Source organism: Paramisgurnus dabryanus, chromosome 3 (genome assembly GCF_030506205.2).
Source record: "Paramisgurnus dabryanus chromosome 3, PD_genome_1.1, whole genome shotgun sequence".
Lineage (NCBI taxonomy): Eukaryota > Metazoa > Chordata > Actinopteri > Cypriniformes > Cobitidae > Paramisgurnus > Paramisgurnus dabryanus.
This window is the reverse complement of record NC_133339.1, coordinates 16401908-16425053: the sequence shown is the minus strand read 5'-3', so window position 1 is coordinate 16425053 and position 23146 is coordinate 16401908. Positions and strand designations below refer to the sequence as shown.

The following is a 23146-nucleotide window of genomic DNA, read 5'->3' as shown; positions in this document are numbered from 1 at the left end:
CATAAACAACTGGTTTACATCAGAATTAGTTAAAGCACACGTTCGATTGTGTAGACGTAGTAACTATATTGTTAAGCTAATCTGTAAACGAACACAAATTTCATAAGCAACACAACGTTTCATCAAAGTAGAATATCTGAATCCATCTCAATACAAACATATCGCGTACCTACCTTACCAAAATAAACAGTGCAACGACCCTTTCAGACCCTTTGCCTCCTGTAGCTGTTTTCATCTCGTGGTAAAGCAGTGAAGTTACCGATGTTAATTTGAGTTTTTGTTCTTGCTGATCCAGGCAGTTTTTGCTGTTGTTGTTATAAAAGATGTCTTTAGTTTTGTGGCTCCTGTGCAGGTTGTCAATTCAGCAGAAAAGTTTGCCATTCTCGCTGTTTACAGACAGGCCGATGACGTATGGTGTCTGTGTGGACTCGCTGCGCGGTGGGATTTCAAATTACGTTTACGTATGAAAGACAAAAAAGGAAACGTCCGTTCGGACCAAAATCTATGATTTGTTGAACATTTTTTGGTCCTACGCCTTTCACGGATGACATAAATTTCTACAAATACATTTAAACAACTTAACACAGTGATTGCTATCAGGATGTGAGGAGACTTTTAACCAGCATAACTAAAAATGTTTCAGGATCAAATCAGTTACCCTACCTTTAAGGGAAACGCAGATTTTAGCTCAAAAGCGAATACATATAATTAGCTGTAATTAACTATACAAATTTATTTACCTGATGTAGCAGAATTAATAATTACAATTAATGCATTCGTCCACCGAATATATCCATAATTGTACATTTAACTCTAAGAAATCTTAATTCTGTGGCCTTTAGAAAAATCACTTTCTTACTGATATACAGCACTTACTCAAAGTTTGTAGCCAGATTAAAAAGCAGATAAAGTTACATTGATTCCGTTGAGCATTGAACACTTCAATGAATATTTCAATTGTGAAAATGCAAACAGGTGTATTAACTCGAAACAGAATACACACAGCAACTAACTAAACACGCACGCGCACACATACACACACACACACACACACACACACATGTTGTTGTATGTAGTTTACGGGGACATCTCCATAGATGCAATGCATTTTATACTGTCCAAACTGTTATATTCTATTCCCCTTACCTACCCCAATCCCTAACCCCAATGTCACAAAAACCTGTTTCCAGTCTTTAATCTATGAAAAACTACCATTTAGTATGATTTTTAGCATTTCAGTTTTTGGGGGCACTCTCTGTGTCCCCGTAAACCACGTTTATAGCATAATAAACATGTCATTATACACTATTCATGTCCTCGTAAACCACATAGACCAACCCATGTGGGCTGAATATACAGGTGAGTCAAAACAAGGAACAGCTGTAACATGATTATGTGATTGATTAAACACAGGTGAGACTTATTAAAGATAACTAACACAATGAGAGAAAATGAAACAATGATGAACATGACAACCAAACCCCTTACAACAACACATAGATGAGAGAGAAAGGATGGAAAATAACTAGAGAGAGTAAAAGATTGGCAATGGCACTATGGCTTAACATCTGCACAAACTATCAGAACCTCTAAGAATCGCCTTAATCAAAAAAGCGTATAAATTTGCTCAGTTTGCCTTTAGTTATACATTATTAATGATGATTCATGAAACTCATCTATGTGAAGACACTGATCATGTTAATGATTTCTCACAATAATTATCAACAATGACAATAAGTTGGGAAACAGAAATCAACATTCAATTGATAGGGAGAGTCCTGGATTTAAAAAATAATGTGATTTCAGTTTCCCATTCATTTATTTTATCATTGATGATTTCTTAAAAAGTGTAAAAATCTTGTCTTGTTTTGTGAACCCAATCTCGTGTCTCGTCTCATGGATTAAGTGTCTCGTCACACCCCTAGTGTTTACAGATACATACACTAGCTAATGAGATGTAAAACTGTGCTCACATCACAAAATTTTACATATTATTATTATTATATATCATGCAATAGCAAAGATAGTATTGATACTTAACTTATAAGTGTTAAGCAGACGTAATGTCACACTCGTTAATATCTGTCCACACTTACATTACATGATACAGCTGTTGCTCATCACGGCAGGATAGAAGAGCTGTCTGAACCCATATGAGCTATAGGCCAGGCCAGCAGAAATTTGTTTGTTTATGGCACAGAGATAATTTATTACTATTACTAATCTATTTAATACCTGTATGTATAAATGCATAGTAAATTAATCTTAATGTATTTTTTATTACAAGCTGCCTATGGGTCATGACTACCTAAGTCACACTTTTTGATGACACTAGTCATTATTCAATCAATAACATTTACATGTAGTCATTTAGCAGACACTTTTGTCCAAAGCGACTTACAAATGAGGTAAACAATAGAAGCAATTATAGCAACACAACAACACACAACAGAATACATTCACTTTTCACCTCACCTAATTATTGTGTCATCACAGAAATACCTTTCATATGAAGTCATTGTTTTTCACAATGCAATGCTCAGAATACTTTTGATTTGCTTCTCATCTGATTTGTGTAAATACATTTGACCAGCACTAAATCCAACTGATCTGGTTAATCCCTAAACCATTTGGTAAACCTATATATTTTCATTTCAGCAATATACAGTATATGGATTTTGAGAACTACATAAATAAAATGTGTGTTTGTAAGAACATATAAATTATGTGTAACCACACATGATAAATACTCTTGCTAATTGATTTTACATAGTGGTAACCACAGAGAGCATTTCTTATAGAATTTGGCAAAAAAGCAGCCACAGATGCAAAACAAAGATGTAAAATACTCACACAGATGTGCGCACACATAGACACACACGTACACACGTACACACACACACACACACACACACGCACACACGCACGCACGCACGCACGCACGCACGCACGCACGCACGCACACACACACACACACACTCTGGTTTCCATGTTTTTTGGGGACATTTCATAGATGTAATGCATTTTATACCATACAAACTGTATATTCTATTCCCCTTACCTACCCCATTCCCTAACCCCAACCATCACAAAAACCCTTCTCCTACTTCACATTTTCAAGAAACATCATTCTCTTTGATTTACAAGCTTGTTTCCTCATGGGGACATCAAAATGTCCCCACAAGGTCACAAAAATACTGGTATTCCTATCTTTGTGGAGACAATTGGTACCTGATAATTACCAGGTACACACACACACACACACACACACACACACACACATGCGTGCACATGCACACTTACATTCAGTCAAATTTCTGTGGCTTTTTGTAAAAACAGACATTTCAACATGCATCAAAAACTACAAAAAAATCTACTATTTGAAATCATATTTATTTTAAATGTCCTTTCTAATGTTTATATAAACATAAATTCACAAAATGTTTTTATCACTAAAGTAGTGATGTTGAGCATTTGGCCACATCCAGTAAAATGACTTCTATGTTTCTTTTATGTTTTTTTTTCTAAACACTAAATGGCTAAATTCAACACATAGCATCTAGATCAATATCTAAAATCAATCACAGTTTTTTTCGATTGCTAAACGACAGTGAGCACAACTTGAGCTCCATCTGCAAAACTCTAACTACAGTTTGCACTACCAACAGTCACCTGAGCTGAACACTTCACATCACCTGCAAAACTCACTCCAAACAACACAACTCTTAACACATGACTCAAAACAGCTCAGTGCAGCCAAACACAATGCACAACCCTCACTGAGATAACACACACTTTTCAGTAGCACCGCCAAGCTACTGAAAAATGTAGTTAAACTACTAGCTTCGCTACTTGTAGTGAAGCTACTGCCCAGCACTGTAATTTTGTGTGTTTTACTTAGTCAATTGAAAATGTGATTACATGTTTGCAAAACTGACTTTTTGATGATCTGCATTGAGTTTTGTACTAACAGTTGTGAGGTTTTACCACATACTTGTGAAAATAGTACCAAAGCAAATAAAAATAACTGTAATCTCTGGGGTCATTTTTACCCCCGCTAAACTATAACGTATACAGGAAAATCAGGGCTTATGAGGGTTAAACAACATAACATTAAAAAAAAATTTAAGCCTCAAAGACGGATAAATTCTTTTTTTAGCCAAACAATGTTTAAATCCATTTGAATCTTTAATATTTGTCCAATTCTGTACACTAGAATGATACAGCCACTGTCATTTTTGAGCAAGAACATGCAGACATTAAATCATGTAAACTCTGAGTGAGGGTTTAATCTGGTGAGACTCTTCACATCTGACACTAATTAACCATCTGGGGAGTCGACTGAACTTTAACGTCGACCAGTGGCAACAGCATTTTCAAATGTCAAGGAACACCTTTTTTTTGCAACAGGTTGATCAAAGCCTGACACGTAAGTCTACCAACTGGGAAAGCCCTTACGACCACACCATCGATTGGCTATTGTTTTGTGGTGGTATGCAATCCCTGGCGAGTACAGTACGATCAGTTGTCTTTTTGGTGTCGGACTGTCCACTGTTTGTACACTGGTTTACGAGGTCACCGCAACATTAAAGAGAATGGTTTTAAAACGTTTCATTGCCTAACCCAAGGGGGAAGCTCTTCAACAGACAATAAATGGGTTCGCTGCATGTGGGTCTCCGTTGTGTGCTGGTGCAATAGATGGCAGCCACATCCCTATTATTGCTCCACAAGAAGATGCGACGGCGTATTACATTCGCAAGAGATGGCATTTTGATTGTACTTCAGGCTGTTTTTTCTATCGCTTTTTATATTTTATCTTATAATTTTAACTTCAGCAAATCAGCATAGTGCTCAAACAACAAAGCTTGGCATCAACGTTAAATTAAAAACTTTTGGGACTGGAAGATTACAAAAAGTGTAAATTTTTATCCGACCAGCTTGCCACCGCCATCAGCTTACATTCCAGAAGGAAAAACACAGCTGCCTTCATTCAAAAGGATAAGAAAAAGCTGAACAAATTCTTAATTTCTAATGGTTATTCTGACATTTTTCAATCTGGTTTCCGACCACACCACAGTACAGAGACGGCACTCATAAAGATAATAAATGATATTCGCCTCAATACAGACACAGGCAAACTATCAGTGCTGGTGCTACTCGACCTCAGGGCTACTTTTGACACTGTCGATCACAACATACTTCTTGACAGGCTGGAAAACTGGGTCAGGCTTTCTGGGATGGTCCTAAAATGGTTCAGGTCATACTTAAAAAGGAGAGGTTATTATGTAAGTATAGGTGGCCATAAATCTGAGTGGACATCATGACATATGGAGTCCCGCAAGGCTCAATTCTTGCGCCACTCCTGTTCAACCTGTATATGCTCCCACTAAGCCAAATAATGAGAGAGAACCAAATTGCCTACCACAGTTATGCAGACGACACTCAGATCTACTTAGCTCTATCCCCTAATGACTACAGCCCCATTGACTCCCTGTGCAAATGCATTGATGAAGTTAACAGTTGAATGTGCCAAAACTTTCTTCAGTTAAACAAAGAGAAAACTGAAGTCATTGCGTTTGGAAACAAAGATGAAGTTCTCAAGGTGAATGCATACCTTGACGCTAGTGGTCAAACAACTAAAAATCAAGTCAGGAATCTTGGTGCGATTCTGGAGTCTGACCTTAGTTTCAGTAGTCATGTCAAAGCAATAACTAAATCAGCATACTATCATCTCAAAAATATCGCAAGAATTAGATGCTTTGTTTCCAGACAAGACTTAGAGAAACTTGTGCATGCTTTCATCACCAGCAGGGTGGATTATTGTAATGGCCTCCTCACTGGCCTTCCCAAAAAGACCATTAGACAGCTCTAGCTTATTCAGAACGCTGCTGCCAGGATTCTGAGCAGAACCAGAAAATATGAACACATCACACCAGTCCTCAGGTCTCTACACTGGCTACCAGGATTGATTTTAAAGTATTAATAATGGTATATAAATCACTCAGTGGACTAGGACCTCAATTGTTTTCTCATTTCTATGTAAGCACTTTGAATGACCTCTAGGTATGACATGTGCTATACAAATAAACTTGCCTTGCCTTGCCTAAGAATACATTTCATAACTCGTTATGATCATAACAAAAAGTTGCTCAATGTTTTGTTTGTGTATATATTTTAACGCAATATGTTTTGAACTAGTTTTATAGATATATATATGTGGGCTGGCCTGGTCGCACGCATGAAGCGAAACACACACGTTTTCTAAGCTAAAAGACTGCATTAGCGATGTTAGTGACTGGATGGCACATAACTTTCTTAAGCTCAACTCCAATAAGACAGAGGTACTTATTATTGAACCAAATCGCTACAAACATAATATGTCAGATTACAAATTGCACATAGATGGCTGTACTGTGGTGCCATCTTCCACGGTTAGGAACTTAGGTGTGATGTTCGACAGCAACTTATCCTTTGATAGTCATATCGCCAACGTCTGCCGCACAGCATTCTTCCATCTTAGAAATATCTCAAAAATACGCCATATACTGTCTACATCTGACGCAGAGAAGCTTATTCATGCTTTTATGACCTCTAGAATAGACTATTGTAACTCGCTACTCGGGGGATGCCATTCAAATCAGGTCAACAAGCTTCAGCTAGTTCAAAACGCTTCTGCAAGGGTACTTACTCGATCTAAGAAGTATGACCACATAAGCCCAATTCTGGCATCTTTACACTGGCTACCAGTTAAATATCGCATCCAATTTAAAATATCATTAATCACCTACAAAGCTTTAAATGGCTTAGCACCCTCATATCTTAGAGAATTACTATCAGAATACAATCCATCACGCACACTACGGTCGCAAAATTCTGGCCTATTGATTATCCCTAGACTATCAAAAGTGTCTAAAAGTGGAAGATCCTTTTCCTACTTAGCCCCTAAGCTCTGGAATGATTTACCAACCGATGTCCGAGAATCAGACACAGTCGATCATTTTAAATCTAGACTTAAAACTTTTCTCTTCAACAAAGCATTCGCATAATTTGTCTAGTAAAGGTTCTTAACTCGCAATAGTTATTTTCACGGAACAAAGCACTCACGGTCATAACACAGACCAACCGAATAAATAAATAAAAACCTTTTCTACATGAACACTTAAAATGAATTGCATTAAATAGTTTGCCACCGTTTGCCACTGAACCTGCATTAACGACGACAGTGGGGCTTTCGGCCTTAGTCAAACGGTTTGGCACGTATGGTCGGGTTGCGATTTTGGTGCTTTCGTGTGTCTTGTGAATAGTATGCCATACAGACCCGTTTGCCACTGAACCTGCATTAACGACGACAGTGGGGCCTCCAGCCTTAGTCAAACGGGTTGGTATGTATGGTCGGGTTGCGTTTTTCGCGCTTTCGTGTGTCTTGTGAATAGTATGCCATACATACCCGTTTGCCACTGAACCTGCATTAACGACGACAGTGGGGCCTCCAGCCTTAGTCAAACGGGTTGGCACGTATGGTCGGGTTGCAATTTTGGCGCTATCGTAAGTCTTATGAATAGTATGCCATACAGACCCGTTTGCCACTGAACCTGCATTAACGACGACAGTGGGGCCTCCAGCCTTAGTCAAACGGGTTGGTATGTATGGTCGGGTTGCGTTTTTCGCGCTTTCGTGTGTCTTGTGAATAGTATGCCATACAGACCCGTTTGCCACTGAACCTGCATTAACGACGACAGTGGGGCCTCCAGCCTTAGTCAAACGGGTTGGCACGTATGGTCGGGTTGCGATTTTGGCGCTATCGTAAGTCTTATGAATAGTATGCCATACAGACCCGTTTGCCACTGAACCTGCATTAACGACGACAGTGGGGCTTCCGGCCTTAGTCAAACGGGTTAACACGTATGGTCGGGTTGCGATGTTTTTGGCGTCTTCTCCTGGTCCTGTAAATGGTATACAATATAGACCCGTTTGCCACTGAACCTGCATTAACGACGACAGTGGGGCTTTAGGCCTTAGTCAAACGGGTCGTCAGGTTTCATTTTCTCTTAAAGATCGGAAGGTGACCCTTATTTACCATATATACCCTCGCATTGGGCCCCCAATTTGCTAAATCTTATGAATAGTATGCCATACAGACCCGTTTGCCACTGAACCTGCATTAACGACGACAGTGGGGCCTCCAGCCTTAGTCAAACGGGTTGGTATGTATGGTCGGGTTGCGTTTTTCGCGCTTTCGTGTGTCTTGTGAATAGTATGTCATACAGACCCGTTTGCCACTGAACCTGCATTAACGACGACAGTGGGGCCTCCAGCCTTAGTCAAACGGGTTGGCACGGGTTGCGATTTTGGCGCTATCGTAAGTCTTATGAATAGTATGCCATACAGACCCGTTTGCCACTGAACAAGCATTAACGACGACAGTGGGGCCTCCAGCCTTAGTCAAACGGGTTGGTATGTATGGTCGGGTTGCGTTTTTCGCGCTTTCGTGTGTCTTGTGAATAGTATGCCATACAGACCCGTTTGCCACTGAACCTGCATTAACGACGACAGTGGGGCCTCCAGCCTTAGTCAAACGGGTTGGCACGTATGGTCGGGTTGCGATTTTGGCGCTATCGTAAGTCTTATGAATAGTATGCCATACAGACCCGTTTGCCACTGAACCTGCATTAACGACGACAGTGGGGCTTCCGGCCTTAGTCAAACGGGTTAACACGTATGGTCGGGTTGCGATGTTTTTGGCGTCTTCTCCTGGTCCTGTAAATGGTATACAATATAGACCCGTTTGCCACTGAACCTGCATTAACGACGACAGTGGGGCTTTAGGCCTTAGTCAAACGGGTCGTCAGGTTTCATTTTCTCTTAAAGATCGGAAGGTGACCCTTATTTACCATATATACCCTCGCATTGGGCCCCCAATTTGCTAAATCTTATGAATAGTATGCCATACAGACCCGTTTGCCACTGAACCTGCATTAACGACGACAGTGGGGCTTCCGGGCTTAGTCAAACGGGTTAACACGTATGGTCGGGTTGCGATGTTTTTGGCGTCTTCTCCTGGTCCTGTAAATGGAATACAATATAGACCCGTTTGCCACTGAACCTGCATTAACGACGACAGTGGGGCTTTAGGCCTTAGTCAAACGGGTCGTCAGGTTTCATTTTCTCTTAAAGATGGGAAGGTGACCCTTATTTACCATATATACCCTCGTATTGGGCCCCCAATTTGCTAAATCCTCAACTGTGGATAACATAATTATGCCGCAATATTTAGTCTGTCTGGAACTAAGCTGAGTTAAACCACATCACTGTGTGACACTTCAATACATATGAACGGCTGCTACGCTAATACGATTTTGTTTTTCTCTCCCTGTCTCGTCCTCGACCCGAGGACGAGACAAACAGACCCAGTCCCGGTAGATGTGAAAGTCGGCACACCTCTGATCTACTGGCCGTCCTTCAACGTTATGCCCAGCTGATACCTGACCAACGATCACCGGCAGAACCGCTTAATCTCCGCTAAATCTCCATTTCCGTTCTCCCAAGGGTTTTTCCCTCCTAGGACTTATTTTTCCTCGGATAAAAGCCCGGGGTTTTTTTTCTCCTAGGGGGTTTTTCACCCCGGGGAGGCAGCCTTTTTGGGCTTTACCTAGCTTCCTCTTCTATACGTTGCTTTAGTAATACGTGCAATTATAATATTGAGTCATAGCCGCAGCAAATTTAACTGCTCATGCTATCATGTATTCTGTTGTGCTATCTGTCGTTTTCTGTGCTTTTCACTGCTTCTATTTATGTAAAGCTGCTTTGAAACAATTGACTTTTGTGAAAAGCGCTATATAAATAAAATTGAATTGAATTGAATTGAATGCTCAAGTTTTATCCAATTCTCCCATCTTCAAAATGGCATAAGAACCATGTTTTCTCATAAGGTATGATATGTTTGTTTTACTCAAACGTTTTATATGTTATAATTCATTACTTGTGACGCTGCAATAGAAACCATTCATAATGTTTTGACATGGAATTTATCGGGTATCTAGCAGAAAAAAACTACACAATTAGCAATTGAAGTGGATCCAAACCCCAAATATTATTTTAATCAATAGACATTCTTTTCTTTAGACAACTTGAATTAAATGTTTTGATTCACTTCAAATTGAGCAATATTATTGTAATGATGTTTGTCATAACATACAAAAAGGTAAATTTTTTACCTATACAATGTATTGTTTGCTAATGGCAGCAATATAACCGTGCAACTTATGCCTGAGTTGGGGTTCTAGGTTCACATTCAAATAGAAATACTTGAAATCATGTAAGACATTAACAGCTGCATTTAACAAGATTGCGTTTTTTTTAAAAGAACTCCATGTCAGTGGACGGATTCAATGTTCCTGTCCATTTAATAGGTAATGCTGCATACCCTCTCAAGAACTCAACCTCAATACGCTGACCCCTCAACAACAGCATTATAACTATCGACTGAGTTCAGCACGGATGGTTGTGGAGAATGCCTTTGGTCGCCTTAAAGGTCGTTGGAGGTGCTTGCTAAAGTGCAATGATGTCGACACTGTTTTGATGTCGGATGTTGTTGCTGTGTGTTGTGTTTTGCACAATACTTGCGAGTTAAACAAAGAAGATTTCTTGCCTGACTGGAACATTAAAGATGTTTTGCAAGAGCCAGAACAAGATATGCTTCAGGGGTGGGAGGGCCTAATTCACAAGCTATTCGTGCGGCTATAATGACTCTCCTGTAATCTTGGTACAATGTTTATATGGCGTGATGAAGCAGTGTTACCCTGAAGCTTTCCGTTATTTACTTTTTTACTGTTTATACGTGTGTGATATGATTGATGTACAGAATAAACATGATTCAGACCGTATATGTTTTGTTCTTCTTTAATGTCGGTAACTATACAGTATATGTCACAGAATTTGTGTATAATTGGCTGAAGCACCCCAATTGCCATAAACAATGGCAGCATATTATTTAAATATATATATATATATATATATATATATACAGTATTGTCTACTAGGTGAAAAGAATAGAACAGACATGGAAGGCAGTGAAGGGCGCCTTAAATTTTTCAAGCAGTGCTGAAATAAGTGCAATCAAACTCAGTCTCTGTGTTTCGTGCAGGTAAAGTGTTCAGTGGGGAAGACAAGCAGTTCCTCCTTGCCCGGATTAGAAAGGGTAGTTTAGTCAACTGGCACGGTTAGTCACTTGGGGAAGTCAATCACTCTCTAAATCAGTGGTCAACAACCTAGATATTTACTTTCCTGCAGAGTTCACTTTCAACCCTAATCAAGCACACCTGAACCTGTCAATCATTTTTTCACGGCTACCCAAAAATTGGAGACAGGTGTGCTGAAGCAGGGTTGGATCTAAAGTAGACAGGAGGGTAGATCTCCAGGAACAGGGCTGGTGACCACTGCTCTAGATAAACAAAAGACATAGACGTTAGTAACACACCCACTGAGAGTCCACATGGCTCTCTCTTCATCTTTGCTGGTTGTGTTCATGGCCATATCCACATTAACACGTTTTTTGAAACCGTATATTTTTATCTCCGCTTTGGCCTTCCGTCTACACTGAGACGGCGTTTTAAGTCACCGAAAATGAACACTCTCCAAAGTAGATAATTTTGTAGTTAGTGTGAGTTTTGTGACCTCATCCTTACTGTGCGGTAATCAACGTCATCCGCAGGATATTGCTCTTTGAAGCAGTCTAGTATCTCGTCGTATTTGTTTTGGCATATTTCAGTCTACATTCTCACTTGCATTGGCCACTTTATACTCCTGTGCTACTTGCAGCAACAACTCCACCTCACTGTCGGTCCATTTTAAAAAACTCAGTGCCTTTCCTTGACACTGCTGCAAAGTTTCTAAGAGCCGTGAAGTAAATAAACGCCTAGCGGAAAGGACGCAGGTCGAAGATTTACTCATGCGCAGTAGGGGGACATAAGCCTTTATATACGTTGCAGTGTGGACGAGCAACCTTTGTTATATATTTGAAAATGATAGTCTGGACGCAGAGTGTTTTTAGACGAACACTCAGTTTTAAAATATATCTGGATTAGTGTAGATGGGTGATTGTCTCATTCCCAACACCCGAGATTGCCAGGTGTTCCCCATAATTAGTATTGCCAGGGGTGACGAGTGGGGAGCAGGTGATATTTGGTCACACACAATATATATATATATATATATATATATATATATATATATATATATATATATATATATATATATATATATATATATATATATATAAGAGTTTAACAAAGCAAAAGGAGTATAAAATAACAAATCACAGGTTTGTTTATATTGCTCAGAAGAATTACATATAACATTAGGTGTATTATTTGGCTTATAAAGGTTGTATAATTAGCATCTTACATAACACCACACAGATAAATCACATCAGCAATGTGTACAAACTTGTTCATTTAATAACCAACTCTTTGTCATGGATGAGAAAGTGTGAGAATCTGTACATAAAATATATTCAGTGGGAAAATTATTTCACTGTCTCGTCGCCACACATGAGAAGGAGGAACTCCCAAATTTGGGTTTAAGTTGTGGAAAGCTACACTCCCTCCTTGAAACACTTCTAGTTGTTCGCACTGATTTTTCAGAGCAAAATGTAACAAACTTTTTCAAAGGAGGAGCAGTAGCACCATATATGATTTTGAGATGCAAGGTCACATTTGAGTATTTTATTAAATTATTCATACTAAGTATGTCATATTTAGCAAGTATTTGACAATGATGATAAGAACGAGTTTTCTTATCATGGACATTGAGACAGTTTTTAAACACAGATTCTAATGGTTTTAAAACGGTTTTGCATGCCTGAGACCAAGATGTAATGCAGTACGTAAGGTGAGGAATAATCATTGCATTTAAATAAATACAAGATGCTTCAGTGGTAAGAGAGTTTCTAATGTATCTAAAATTTACTAAATTAAATTTTTATTTATTACATATTTTTTTAACATGTCCTTTAAAACTAAGTGTTGGATCCAGAGTTGCCCCTAAATATTTAAACCTATCTACATGTTTAATACATTGGCCATTTTCTAAAACATCTGGATAAGTCTTAAGTATAGACCGGTTTGTAAAAAACATAGTTACAGTTTTTTCAATATTTAGCATAAGACATGAATCCTGTAACCAATTACTGACCTTGCTCATAACACTTGATAACTTTCGCTACTTCTGTTGCATTTCTACCATGGGTTTATAATACCGTGTCATCAGCATACATAGCAATATTTACAACCTTGCAGACCAAAGGCAGGTCATTGATATATAAGTAAAACAACAATGGCCCCAGAATCGACCCCTGTGGAACGCCCACAGTAGAAACAAGAGACGTAGACAATTTGCTATTTATTTGAACACTTTGTTTTCAATCTATCAAATAAGATTATATCAAATTTTGGACATTTAAAGAGATATCATATTTGTCCAATTTATGTATTAGTACCTCATGATCGACTGTAAAGTCCTTGAGGCCTTGCGTAAATCTAAGAAGACTGCTCCCACCAAAACAAAACAAAATAAAACAATATCACAGGCTCAACACACACTGAACACAAACTTACAATTCTTTCTCTCTCTGCTATGACACTCAACAGTTAAGAAAATTGGATTAATACTTAGAGGACATAAGAACAACCAATACAAAAGCACAGCACAAACAAAGTAATCAAAATGGCAACAAAGGCCTCAATCAGTGATCCAGGCAGTCCTTTTATCTGGAACAGGTGAGATAATTACCAATCACAGCCTTCATCACATTAACTCAAGGACCCACTTCCTGAAAACAAATGTCAAATACAGAGAGAAGACACAAGAGGGCAGTACAGAAATAAAACAAATGACTGAAGGTCATAACGATGTAGACAAGTTTGCGCGAGGCTGACCACAGAACAAGGTCTGGTCGCAGGTTGGTGGCTGCAATTTCAGCTGGGAAGCAAAGTCTTTTGTTTAAGTCTGCCAACAGCTTCCAGTCCCATGCTCTGCCTAGTTGACCAGAGTCTGATCTTATGGTAGTGAGGGTGGCTTGACCCTCACCCTCCCAAAACAAAGGTGTTGGCTGCCACTGGGATGATGGGGGAGAAAGGGCATTAACACTTGTCTGTCAACTTTCCAACACTGCCACAAGACACTTCAGTATCTGGTTGTGCCACCAGGTGTAACGGCCTTGGGTGGGCTGATCTTACATCCCACTAAGATATGCTTCAGTGTTGCTAGACTTTGGTATAGAGGGCATGCGGGGTCCTCGTCATACCATTGGCTTAGGTTTGTAGGAGAAGGCAGGACATCGTAGGCAGCCCTGATAGTAAAGCTTGCCCTGAATGCCTCCATCTTCCACAGATCTTTCCAGAATATCTTTATCTTCTCCACTCTGTCCCTTGCCATCCAATGCCCTTGCTTTGCCTGTGCCACAGCTTGGGCACACCTTCTTGCTTTACTCCTGGACTACCATCTTGCGTCTCTGAGATGTTCTCCAGGCCACTGGCTACCTCCTTCCTACGCTTCTGTACCTGCCCTTTGTCTTTAAGGGAGGCATCATACCAACGACCTAGGGTCTTCACTGGCAGTTGGGATGGGTTCCTTGCCAATGTGAAAGCAGTGGTCTGACAGCTTCCCTTTAATGAAGTAAATACTTCTGGACTTGCTTGGCTTGATCTTCATGCGAGCTCGATCAATGTTTTCCTGGAGATTACTTAAAACAGTGCAAACCTTGGTGGTGGTGAGAGTTGTAAGGTCATCCATGTAGGCTCTGACTGGCGGCAGCCTTAGCCCAGGGCTTATTCTCTGTCTGCCAAGTGTCTATCTAGATGCCTAAATTACGACCTCCATTCCCAGGGTGAAGGCCAGTGGGGAGATGGTGCAGCGGGCCTTGATTCCCACTTCCAGGTATTGCCAAGATGTTGTGTATTCTACTGTTGTTACACAGAGTGGGACGTCCTTGAAATAGGCCTTGTGACAAGGGTTGTGAGAGCTGCTGGGATGCTAAAGTAGTCAAAGGTTGTCCACAGGAGGTTGTGAGGGACTGATCCAAAGGCATTTGCGAGATCCAGGAACACTGAGTGAAGATCTGTTCCCTCCTTTATGACGACCTGGATCTGATGCCAGATGACACTAGCGTGTTCTACACAACCGGAGAAGCCTGAGATGCCTGCTTTCTGGATTGACGTGTCAATCAAGTTGTTTCTTTGTAGGTATCCTGCCAGCCTGTGAGCGACCATGCTGAACAAGATTTTTCTCTCCACATTTAAAAGGCTGATCTGTCGGAACTGCCTTGCCTCTGCAGAGTCCTATTCGTTGGGATTGAGGATCCCTCCGGCTCTCCGCCAGGATGTTGGATGATGATCTCCTTCTTTTCCCACACAACACTCATCAGTTAAATGCATCGTCAGTTTTGTCTTCGTTTATCACTTGAAAGACTGTTTTGGTCACTTTATCAGATAGTTGTTTATGTGTGCTGCTTGTGAAAGAAAATAAAAGTTACCCATTTGTACCTGGTCTGGCCCCCTCCCAACCCATGCACACACACATAGATGATTCGACTATCGGTCGACTATAGAAAGTTTAGAAAATTCTGATTCGAATATGTAAATCCTTAGTCGAGGACACCCCTAGTGCCCTTATCTATACTTATTTCCTTGGGTGAAATTCCCAGGGTGGCGTAGTCTGTGTTACAAAGACTCAGATGTATTGTAATTTTTAAGAGGTTCTGACCATTTATTTTGGTAAACGCAATTAAATTTAGAATAACACCTTTGGGTGCCACACTAAGTTAACGTAATATAAAAATTTATGTTGATTTGATATCATTTTTTACAGTGTTGCTGACCAATTATTGCAGATTTTATTGTTAATGCATATCCTATTACTAAAATCATATATCAGCATTTATAATACCAATGCTCTGTAAATGTCACATTTAAGTTTTATTTAATAACATCTACATTTTTACATATCTCTTTATATATTTTATCACATATTTTTCCTCATGCATATTTTGAGACTACAATACTCTGGGAAATCATATACTTGAATCAAATTGTTTTTATTCATATGGAAATTAGATGGACATTACACATTTTTTCCTAAAATGAAAACTTCTTATCCACATAATCTATAGACACATTTACTTTGCACACCTTACCTCTTTAATTTTTTAAATTACAAGAAAATTTTTCCTAATCACATTTAACTCATATCTTATAGTATTAGTCAGTGTCATTGCAGCCCACTACTCTAGATTATGTTATTATTGTTGTACATTTTGTGTGTGTGTGTGTGTGTGTGTGTGTTTACCTGGTAATTATCAGGTTAATATAGGAATACCAGTAAATTTGTAACATTGTGGGGACATTTTGAGATCCCCATGAGGAATAAAGCTTATAAATCAAACAGAATGATGTTTCTTGGAAATCTAAGGTACAAAAACGTTTTCTGTGATGGTTAGGGTTTGGGTTTTGTGTGTTCACTACTCACTGGGATGGGTAAAATGCAGAGGTCACATTTCAAGTACTTGACAAAGCTTGTCACTTTCACTCACTTCACATGACTTCTCAATGAACATGACGTTTGTATCTGTCTTTTTTGTCCAGCAGGTGGCAGAGTTATAACATCAAATTACAATACTGTGCAGTAGTATTTAACTGTAAAATTTAGTAGACTGGATCTGAGTGATGACTTTTTACCTTATTATTGTAATCTGAATTATTATTATTATTGTTGGTGAATAGCCACTATGTTCAAACAAGATTGTAACCGTTAGGGACAGGTGGTAGGCTGTCAAAAGAACATCTGAAAAATATGTAGAGTTCCTAGAAAATGTTTTGAAAATATGAAAGGAGTCATGTCTTCTGAAATAAATTAACTTTCATGTAGGATAATACACCATCCCATGCTGCAATTATTTTAATTTATATGGGCATAAAATAAGAACGAAATCAAGGTGTGACCACCATCATCCTCTGACATCAGTCCTATTAAGAGCCTGTGGAGCATCATTATATGAAAGATCTGTGAGGTGAAAGTGACTCTGCATTTTACCCATCTAGTGAATAGTTAACACTGCAAGTCGTGAACACTCAAACACCCAGACCAGTGAGCAGTTATCCCTGCAACACCCAGGTAGCAGTTGAGGTTAAGGTGTCTTGCTCAAGGGCACCACAGTCACAACCCACTATGAGCCTCGAACCAGCAACGCTTGGGTTACAAGCCCGAAACTAAACACTAGGCTACACCTGCCCCGTATAGTGGACAGCACTATAATACAAAACATCAACTTAGGGATGCAATTCCAGTGTCTTTAAGTGAAATAAAGACAAAACCTATACTTGTATACTAATAAGTTTAATGAATGGTAGAGTCATGTCAAAGATATGCTCATATGTAACTTGTGTAAATACATTTTATAAAACGGGCAGTTCTGGTTCTTCATTCTGATTGGTTGAAACGCGTTCTAAGCCGTGATAAAATACACCGGTAACCTCACGGTTCAGACCACATTACATAAGTATCACTGCGCCACTGTTACTGCGTATTGATTTATGAAAATAAACACCACAGTCTTAAATCATATTTTTAATTTGTCTACAATTGCACAATTAATGGCGATATCCAGATGAATGTCAATAAATATTGTTGAGTCATCTCGTCGATAAAGAGAAAACGTTGTCTGAGGATTTTATAACTCAAGTTCACACGTCCGCTATTATCCACTGGGTGGCGATCTTACCCAACTTAAACACTGACGCATTCACTGAAAACACCGTGTAGTACTGTTCATGGCTCCATCTGAATCTGATCTCTTACTAAAGTTCTTCACAAAAATGGAATTATCTCCGCTTTTAATAAAAAAAATTTGAGAGGTGATAAGAGATCAAATGAAGGTAGGATGAAATGTTTTTTTGTTTGTTTTTGTTTCAAAGCGGATGGTCTGTTCTTTCATTTGATATTTTATGTTTATATAAAGAAGATAATTTTCTGGAAGGCATTAAACTAAAACTGGGTGACAACTTAAAAAAAAAAAAAACGCTGACGGGGAAAGAGTTCAGCATGCTTCCAAGCATATTTGATCATCACTTCAACAGTTGCACGATATAAATGTTAATGTATAAATCAAATTAGATGAATGTTGATTTATAAAATAAACACCACAGTCTTAAAACATATTTTCATTGTGTCTTTGCTGTGTCTTTGTTTCAGTCACACTTGATTCTGCGGAACTACTTTGTTTGGCGGAAGAGTAATATTTGTACTAATATAATTACAACTTATTTGTGTTTTATTTTATAAAATCCCGCTAACGTTATGCATATGAAGTAACCGTTTTATAAACGCAATAAACCCCTCGAAGCGTTGGGTTACCAGTGCATTTTATAACAGCTAAGGGGGTTTAGGCACTCCGCTTCGCGTCGTGCCTAACAACGCCCCTTAGCTGTTATAAAATGCACTGGTAACCCACTGCTTCTCGGGGTTTATTGCTTTAATTTATTGTGTTTGTTTTTGGACAATGTTTGTTATGTGTCCATGCAACACATTTCACAGATATGTTTTTGGATCATTATATCATTATATATTTGGTTAAAATGCAATATTAAAGTACCGTTTGACATTTTTATTTTATTTAAATAGAACAACATCCACACTGTCATATAACTGTTAAGGGGGGGGGGTTGTAAACTTAAAAATAAACAAAAATGGCATGTGCATATTAAATTTTGCATTTTATAATTTGCCTAAATGTATAGTATTTGGATCAGCTGGTCTTTTCCCCGCTCAGAGCCTAGTATCTTACTCCTAATTTGTTTTATTTCTTTTAATCTTAGTATTTTTCTCAAGTCACAGCAAGTAAGTTTTTGTTACCTCTAATCATTTTATTGATACAACACTTGGCGGATAAAATAACAAAAGGAGTTCAACATAACCAAGGTAGTATTAAATAACAAACCACAGGATTTTATTGCTTCCAAGGATTTCATTTAAATTTGGGTGTAATACTTGATTTATAAAGGTTGGATAATTTGCATCTTACACAACAAGGGGCAGTGGCTCTAGCCACTGGGTCACCCTCCTGTGCACGGCCCTGTCGGACGATTTAATGGAGCACCCTTAGGGGCCTCAATAACTGCTAAATCAATGTGCGCTGAGCCCCAAACACTACTGACAGCTAATAGACAAAGTCATAAGGAGAGTTTGCTGCAAGAACCGCAGGCGGGTGACATCAAAGTACCGTGAGATAGATTGATAAGCAGACTTCTCTGTATGATTTCTTGAATTGTTCTTCTCTTGTGGTACTTTGATGTCATCTGCCTATTGGTTCTTGCAGCGCCGCATGAAGTCAAAGAAGCCTAGCCTATATGATGAACAACACTCAAAACTCTGCAGCGGCTATCACGTCCAATGTTTTCAGCTTAGCGAAACTGGCATGCAAATGAATTTTAAAGTGATTGTAATAATAAACTTGACTTTGTTCTGTGTATCAACGTCATTTCAGAACAGATCAAACTTGAGGGCTGCTGATTCTGTTCAGACACTTTGCATGGGTGTGCATGATAGCATCATGTGGGGAGCTGACTATCAAAATAATCAAGTTAACAAACTGTTTGTATATCTTGTAAGTCCTCTACACTTTATTTTAGTTTTCAGATCATAAAAACATGATGTGGGGGGAGACAGAACCCATTTGCAGACAGCTCTTGAACAAAAAGACTTTTATTATTAACAGAAACACCCTTGAGGGGGCAAACAATGACCCAAATAATATAACGTGACACTTAGCGGTGGAGGACGAGACGAGACAGGAACACACAACGTCATCGTAAGAAGAACAATGATCCAGCACAAGACAGTAGACACAAGGGCATTAAATAGGGGAGAACTAAACTAGGGAACAAGGACAAACAGGTGAAGAATTAAATTTGAACATAAGTATGATCCATTTGTTAACTTTGATAAAAATAGAAAAGTAATGGGGGAAAAACATGTTTAATAACCGTGCTTAAATGATTTGTGCATAAATGATTTCTTACAGGGTAAAAAAAATATTTTTAGAGAACCAGTAAAGTCCTACAATGACAAACTTGCTAATATGAAACACAAAATAATTGTTTATTAACAAAACCTTTTTGTTAGAAAGCTGAGTTTTTTCTCTGTCAGACTCATGTCAATCATTGCATCATCTCATCTCCCACTGCTCTGTATTGTAGTGTGCACTGAAGCTTATGCTGGATCAAGCGAGCAGACGCATGTCTCTTGCCCAACATAAGTGCTGTCAGTTTATGGTTTCAAGGTTAAAGGGATAGTTCAGCCAAAAATGATATTAAACCCATGATTTACTCACCCCCAAGCTGTCCGAGTTGCATATGTCCATCGTTTTTCAGACAAAAACATTTTCGTATTTTTTAGAAAATATTTTAGATCTTTCAGTTGATTAAATGTAATGTTACGGGGTCCAGCCATAGTCCACGACCTTCAAGTCCAAAAAAAGTGCGTCCATCCTTCACAAATCAAATCCAAACAGCTCCAGGATGATAAACAAAGATCTTCTGAGGGTAATCCGCGCGGTGTTGTTGTAGAAATATCCATATTTAAAACTGTATTTACGAAAGTAAATACCTTCCGGTAGCGCCGCCATCTTAGTTGCGTCCACATTCAGGAGAGAGTATTAGCGTTGTGTACGAACTTTTCTTAGTGACGTATGACAAATTCGGACTGCGGGGGCACAGAGCAGCAGCAGAGTAGCCTCCGTAGGCTGCGTAAGCTCTCATCCTGAATGCAGACGCGATAAGATGGCGGCGCTACCGGAAGGTATTTATTTACGTTAATAAAGTTTTAAATATGGATATTTCTACATTACCCTCAGAAGATCTTTGTTTATCATCCTGGAGCCGTTTGGATTTAATTTGTGAAGGATGGACGCACTTTTTTTGGACTTGAAGGTCGTGGACTATGGGTGGACCCCGTAACATTACATTTAATCAACTGAAAGATCTAAAATATTTTCTAAAATATCCGAAAATGTGTTTGTCTGAAAAAAGCTGTACATATGCAACTCGGACAGCTTGGGGGTGAGTAAATCATGGGTTTACTATAATTTTTGGCCGAACTATCACTTTAATATGTTGAATTAAAGTTTAGCCTTCATTGGCACAAAAATAAAAGAGAAACTGAAGCAAGCGACTGATGTAAAAAAAACTTTATTCATGTTAGGTTTTCATAATACACAGCTCATTAACAGTGAAGTGAATTATCATCAAACACATTTGATTTACATGTTTTTTTTTGCATAATAAAATCACAACTTAAAGCAAAAGATGACAGGTGATTCATTTATAATTTGATCAAAAGCATTCTAGCAGAAAGTTAAAATAACACCCTTTTAAATTTGAACTTGAAAACATTAAAACATCAAATCAAACAAAATGAATCTCTAAGAAACACTAAGAAATGACACGAAGAAAGATTGATTAATCAAATGAAGAAATTAATTTCTGTATGTAGTCTTCGTATCACAGATTAGATTCCTTGGTGTTTACTCTTATTTTAGTGTAAGTCACTCCTCTGTATTTTCCCTTGGTTTCATATGTTAACACTGCACCATCATCAGTCGTGACCTTTATTGTCCCGCTGTAAGGAACATCAAAACTACACCTGCCTATGGTAATATGGACATCCACTTTCTTCTTCGGTGGCACATCTATTTTAAATGATTCGGTTTGGGTTCTTTCATCCTTCTGTTCTCTACTGTAAGTGTTTTCTGTTCCTACTGTAAAACTGAATCCAGCAGAAACTTCTACAATCCCGGGAACCCCGGCTTTCACCTCCATAGAGAATGCTCTGGTAACACTTTCTTTCGTAGACCAAGAGGACGATTTGATTATTGTCTTTGAGCTTTCAATGGTTTGCTCTTGATTGACGGAGGTTTCATTCTTATAGGTACTAGATTTGATTTCTTCCAGTGCGACATACGGTGTCATCTGGGAAAGAGTGGGATACTTGACATTGGTGAGAACTACTGATTGTATTTTTTTGAGAAACAAAAAACCCATCTGGTCGATGTCCCATCCGCATCTTCCCACAATTCCCAGACAAAATCCAGAGCCGACATTCATAGGATATTCTGTCTTCAATCCCCAGCTTGTCATTTTCACAAAGAATTTTCCTCCATAATTGGTTTCAAATTTGATGGCTCCGAGACGCGTTCCTGCTCCGTTTCCCCACAGAGACAATGATGTGATGAGTTCACCGGTCTGAAACACATACTCTTCATACGATCCCTCCGGTTTACCAAAGGTTTCTTCACTGCCATCTGTAAGCCAGGCCCTGACCGCCTTCACCTGTGATCCTCCAACCCATACCCAGATCCTCTCTAAACTGGCACCATTACTCTTACCGGTGAAGGAAAACTCATGACCTCCATGACCACCGATTAAACACAGAGTTGTTGACATTTTCAAAGCGAAAAGATCTGAGAAATATAATCACAAATTAACATCAGAAATGGCCAAGAAATTGAATGATAAAAGAGAAATGCATAACAAAAACTAAATAACATTAAACCAGAAATATAGCTCATTAAGTTCACTTACTTGAATGAGTGTAGTCTGATAAACTTCAGGTGAAGATCATCTGATGATTTCTGTTTGATGTGACAGCTATTTATATACAGAGTCCACGAGTCACTTACAATAAACCACTTGTTCACTTCAGATACACCTCTCTCTCTCTCTCTCTCTCTCTCTCTCTCTCTCTCTCTCTCTCTCTCTCTCTCTCTCTCTCTCTCTCTCTCTCTCTCTCTCTCTCTCTCTCTCTCTCTCTCTCTCTCTCTTTCTCTCATCGTAAAGAAACAAGGTTGGGTGATTTCCCCGGTGGCTTGGAGTATAATCATTGTCAGATGCCAATTCACTCCTTAGCAAGCAAACAGAGATCAGAACACTGTAGAGACACAGGGGTGGTCTCATTTCATTTGTGGCTTAGAGTATACTTATTTATGGATGCCATTTCACTCCCTAGCAACTAAACAGAGTACCCTACCAACCATTTAAAAACTGTTACCTGAGAATGGAACTTCAACGCTGCATCAGAGCTGACACTATTGGGAATGCCT

General features: G+C 38.9%; 1 protein-coding gene across 1 annotated transcript; it reads right to left on the bottom strand.

Annotated features, from left to right (window-relative positions):
* Positions 1-21250: 21250 nt before the first annotated feature.
* LOC135768435 (aerolysin-like protein) lies at positions 21251-22762 on the bottom strand. The gene is made up of 2 exons (XM_065277661.1): positions 22629-22762; positions 21251-22507 (listed from the first exon to the last, which is right to left on the bottom strand). The coding sequence occupies exon 2, from the start codon at positions 22488-22490 to the stop codon at positions 21549-21551; it is 942 nt and encodes a 313-aa protein (XP_065133733.1). The 5' UTR covers positions 22491-22507; positions 22629-22762; the 3' UTR covers positions 21251-21548.
* Positions 22763-23146: the final 384 nt, after the last annotated feature.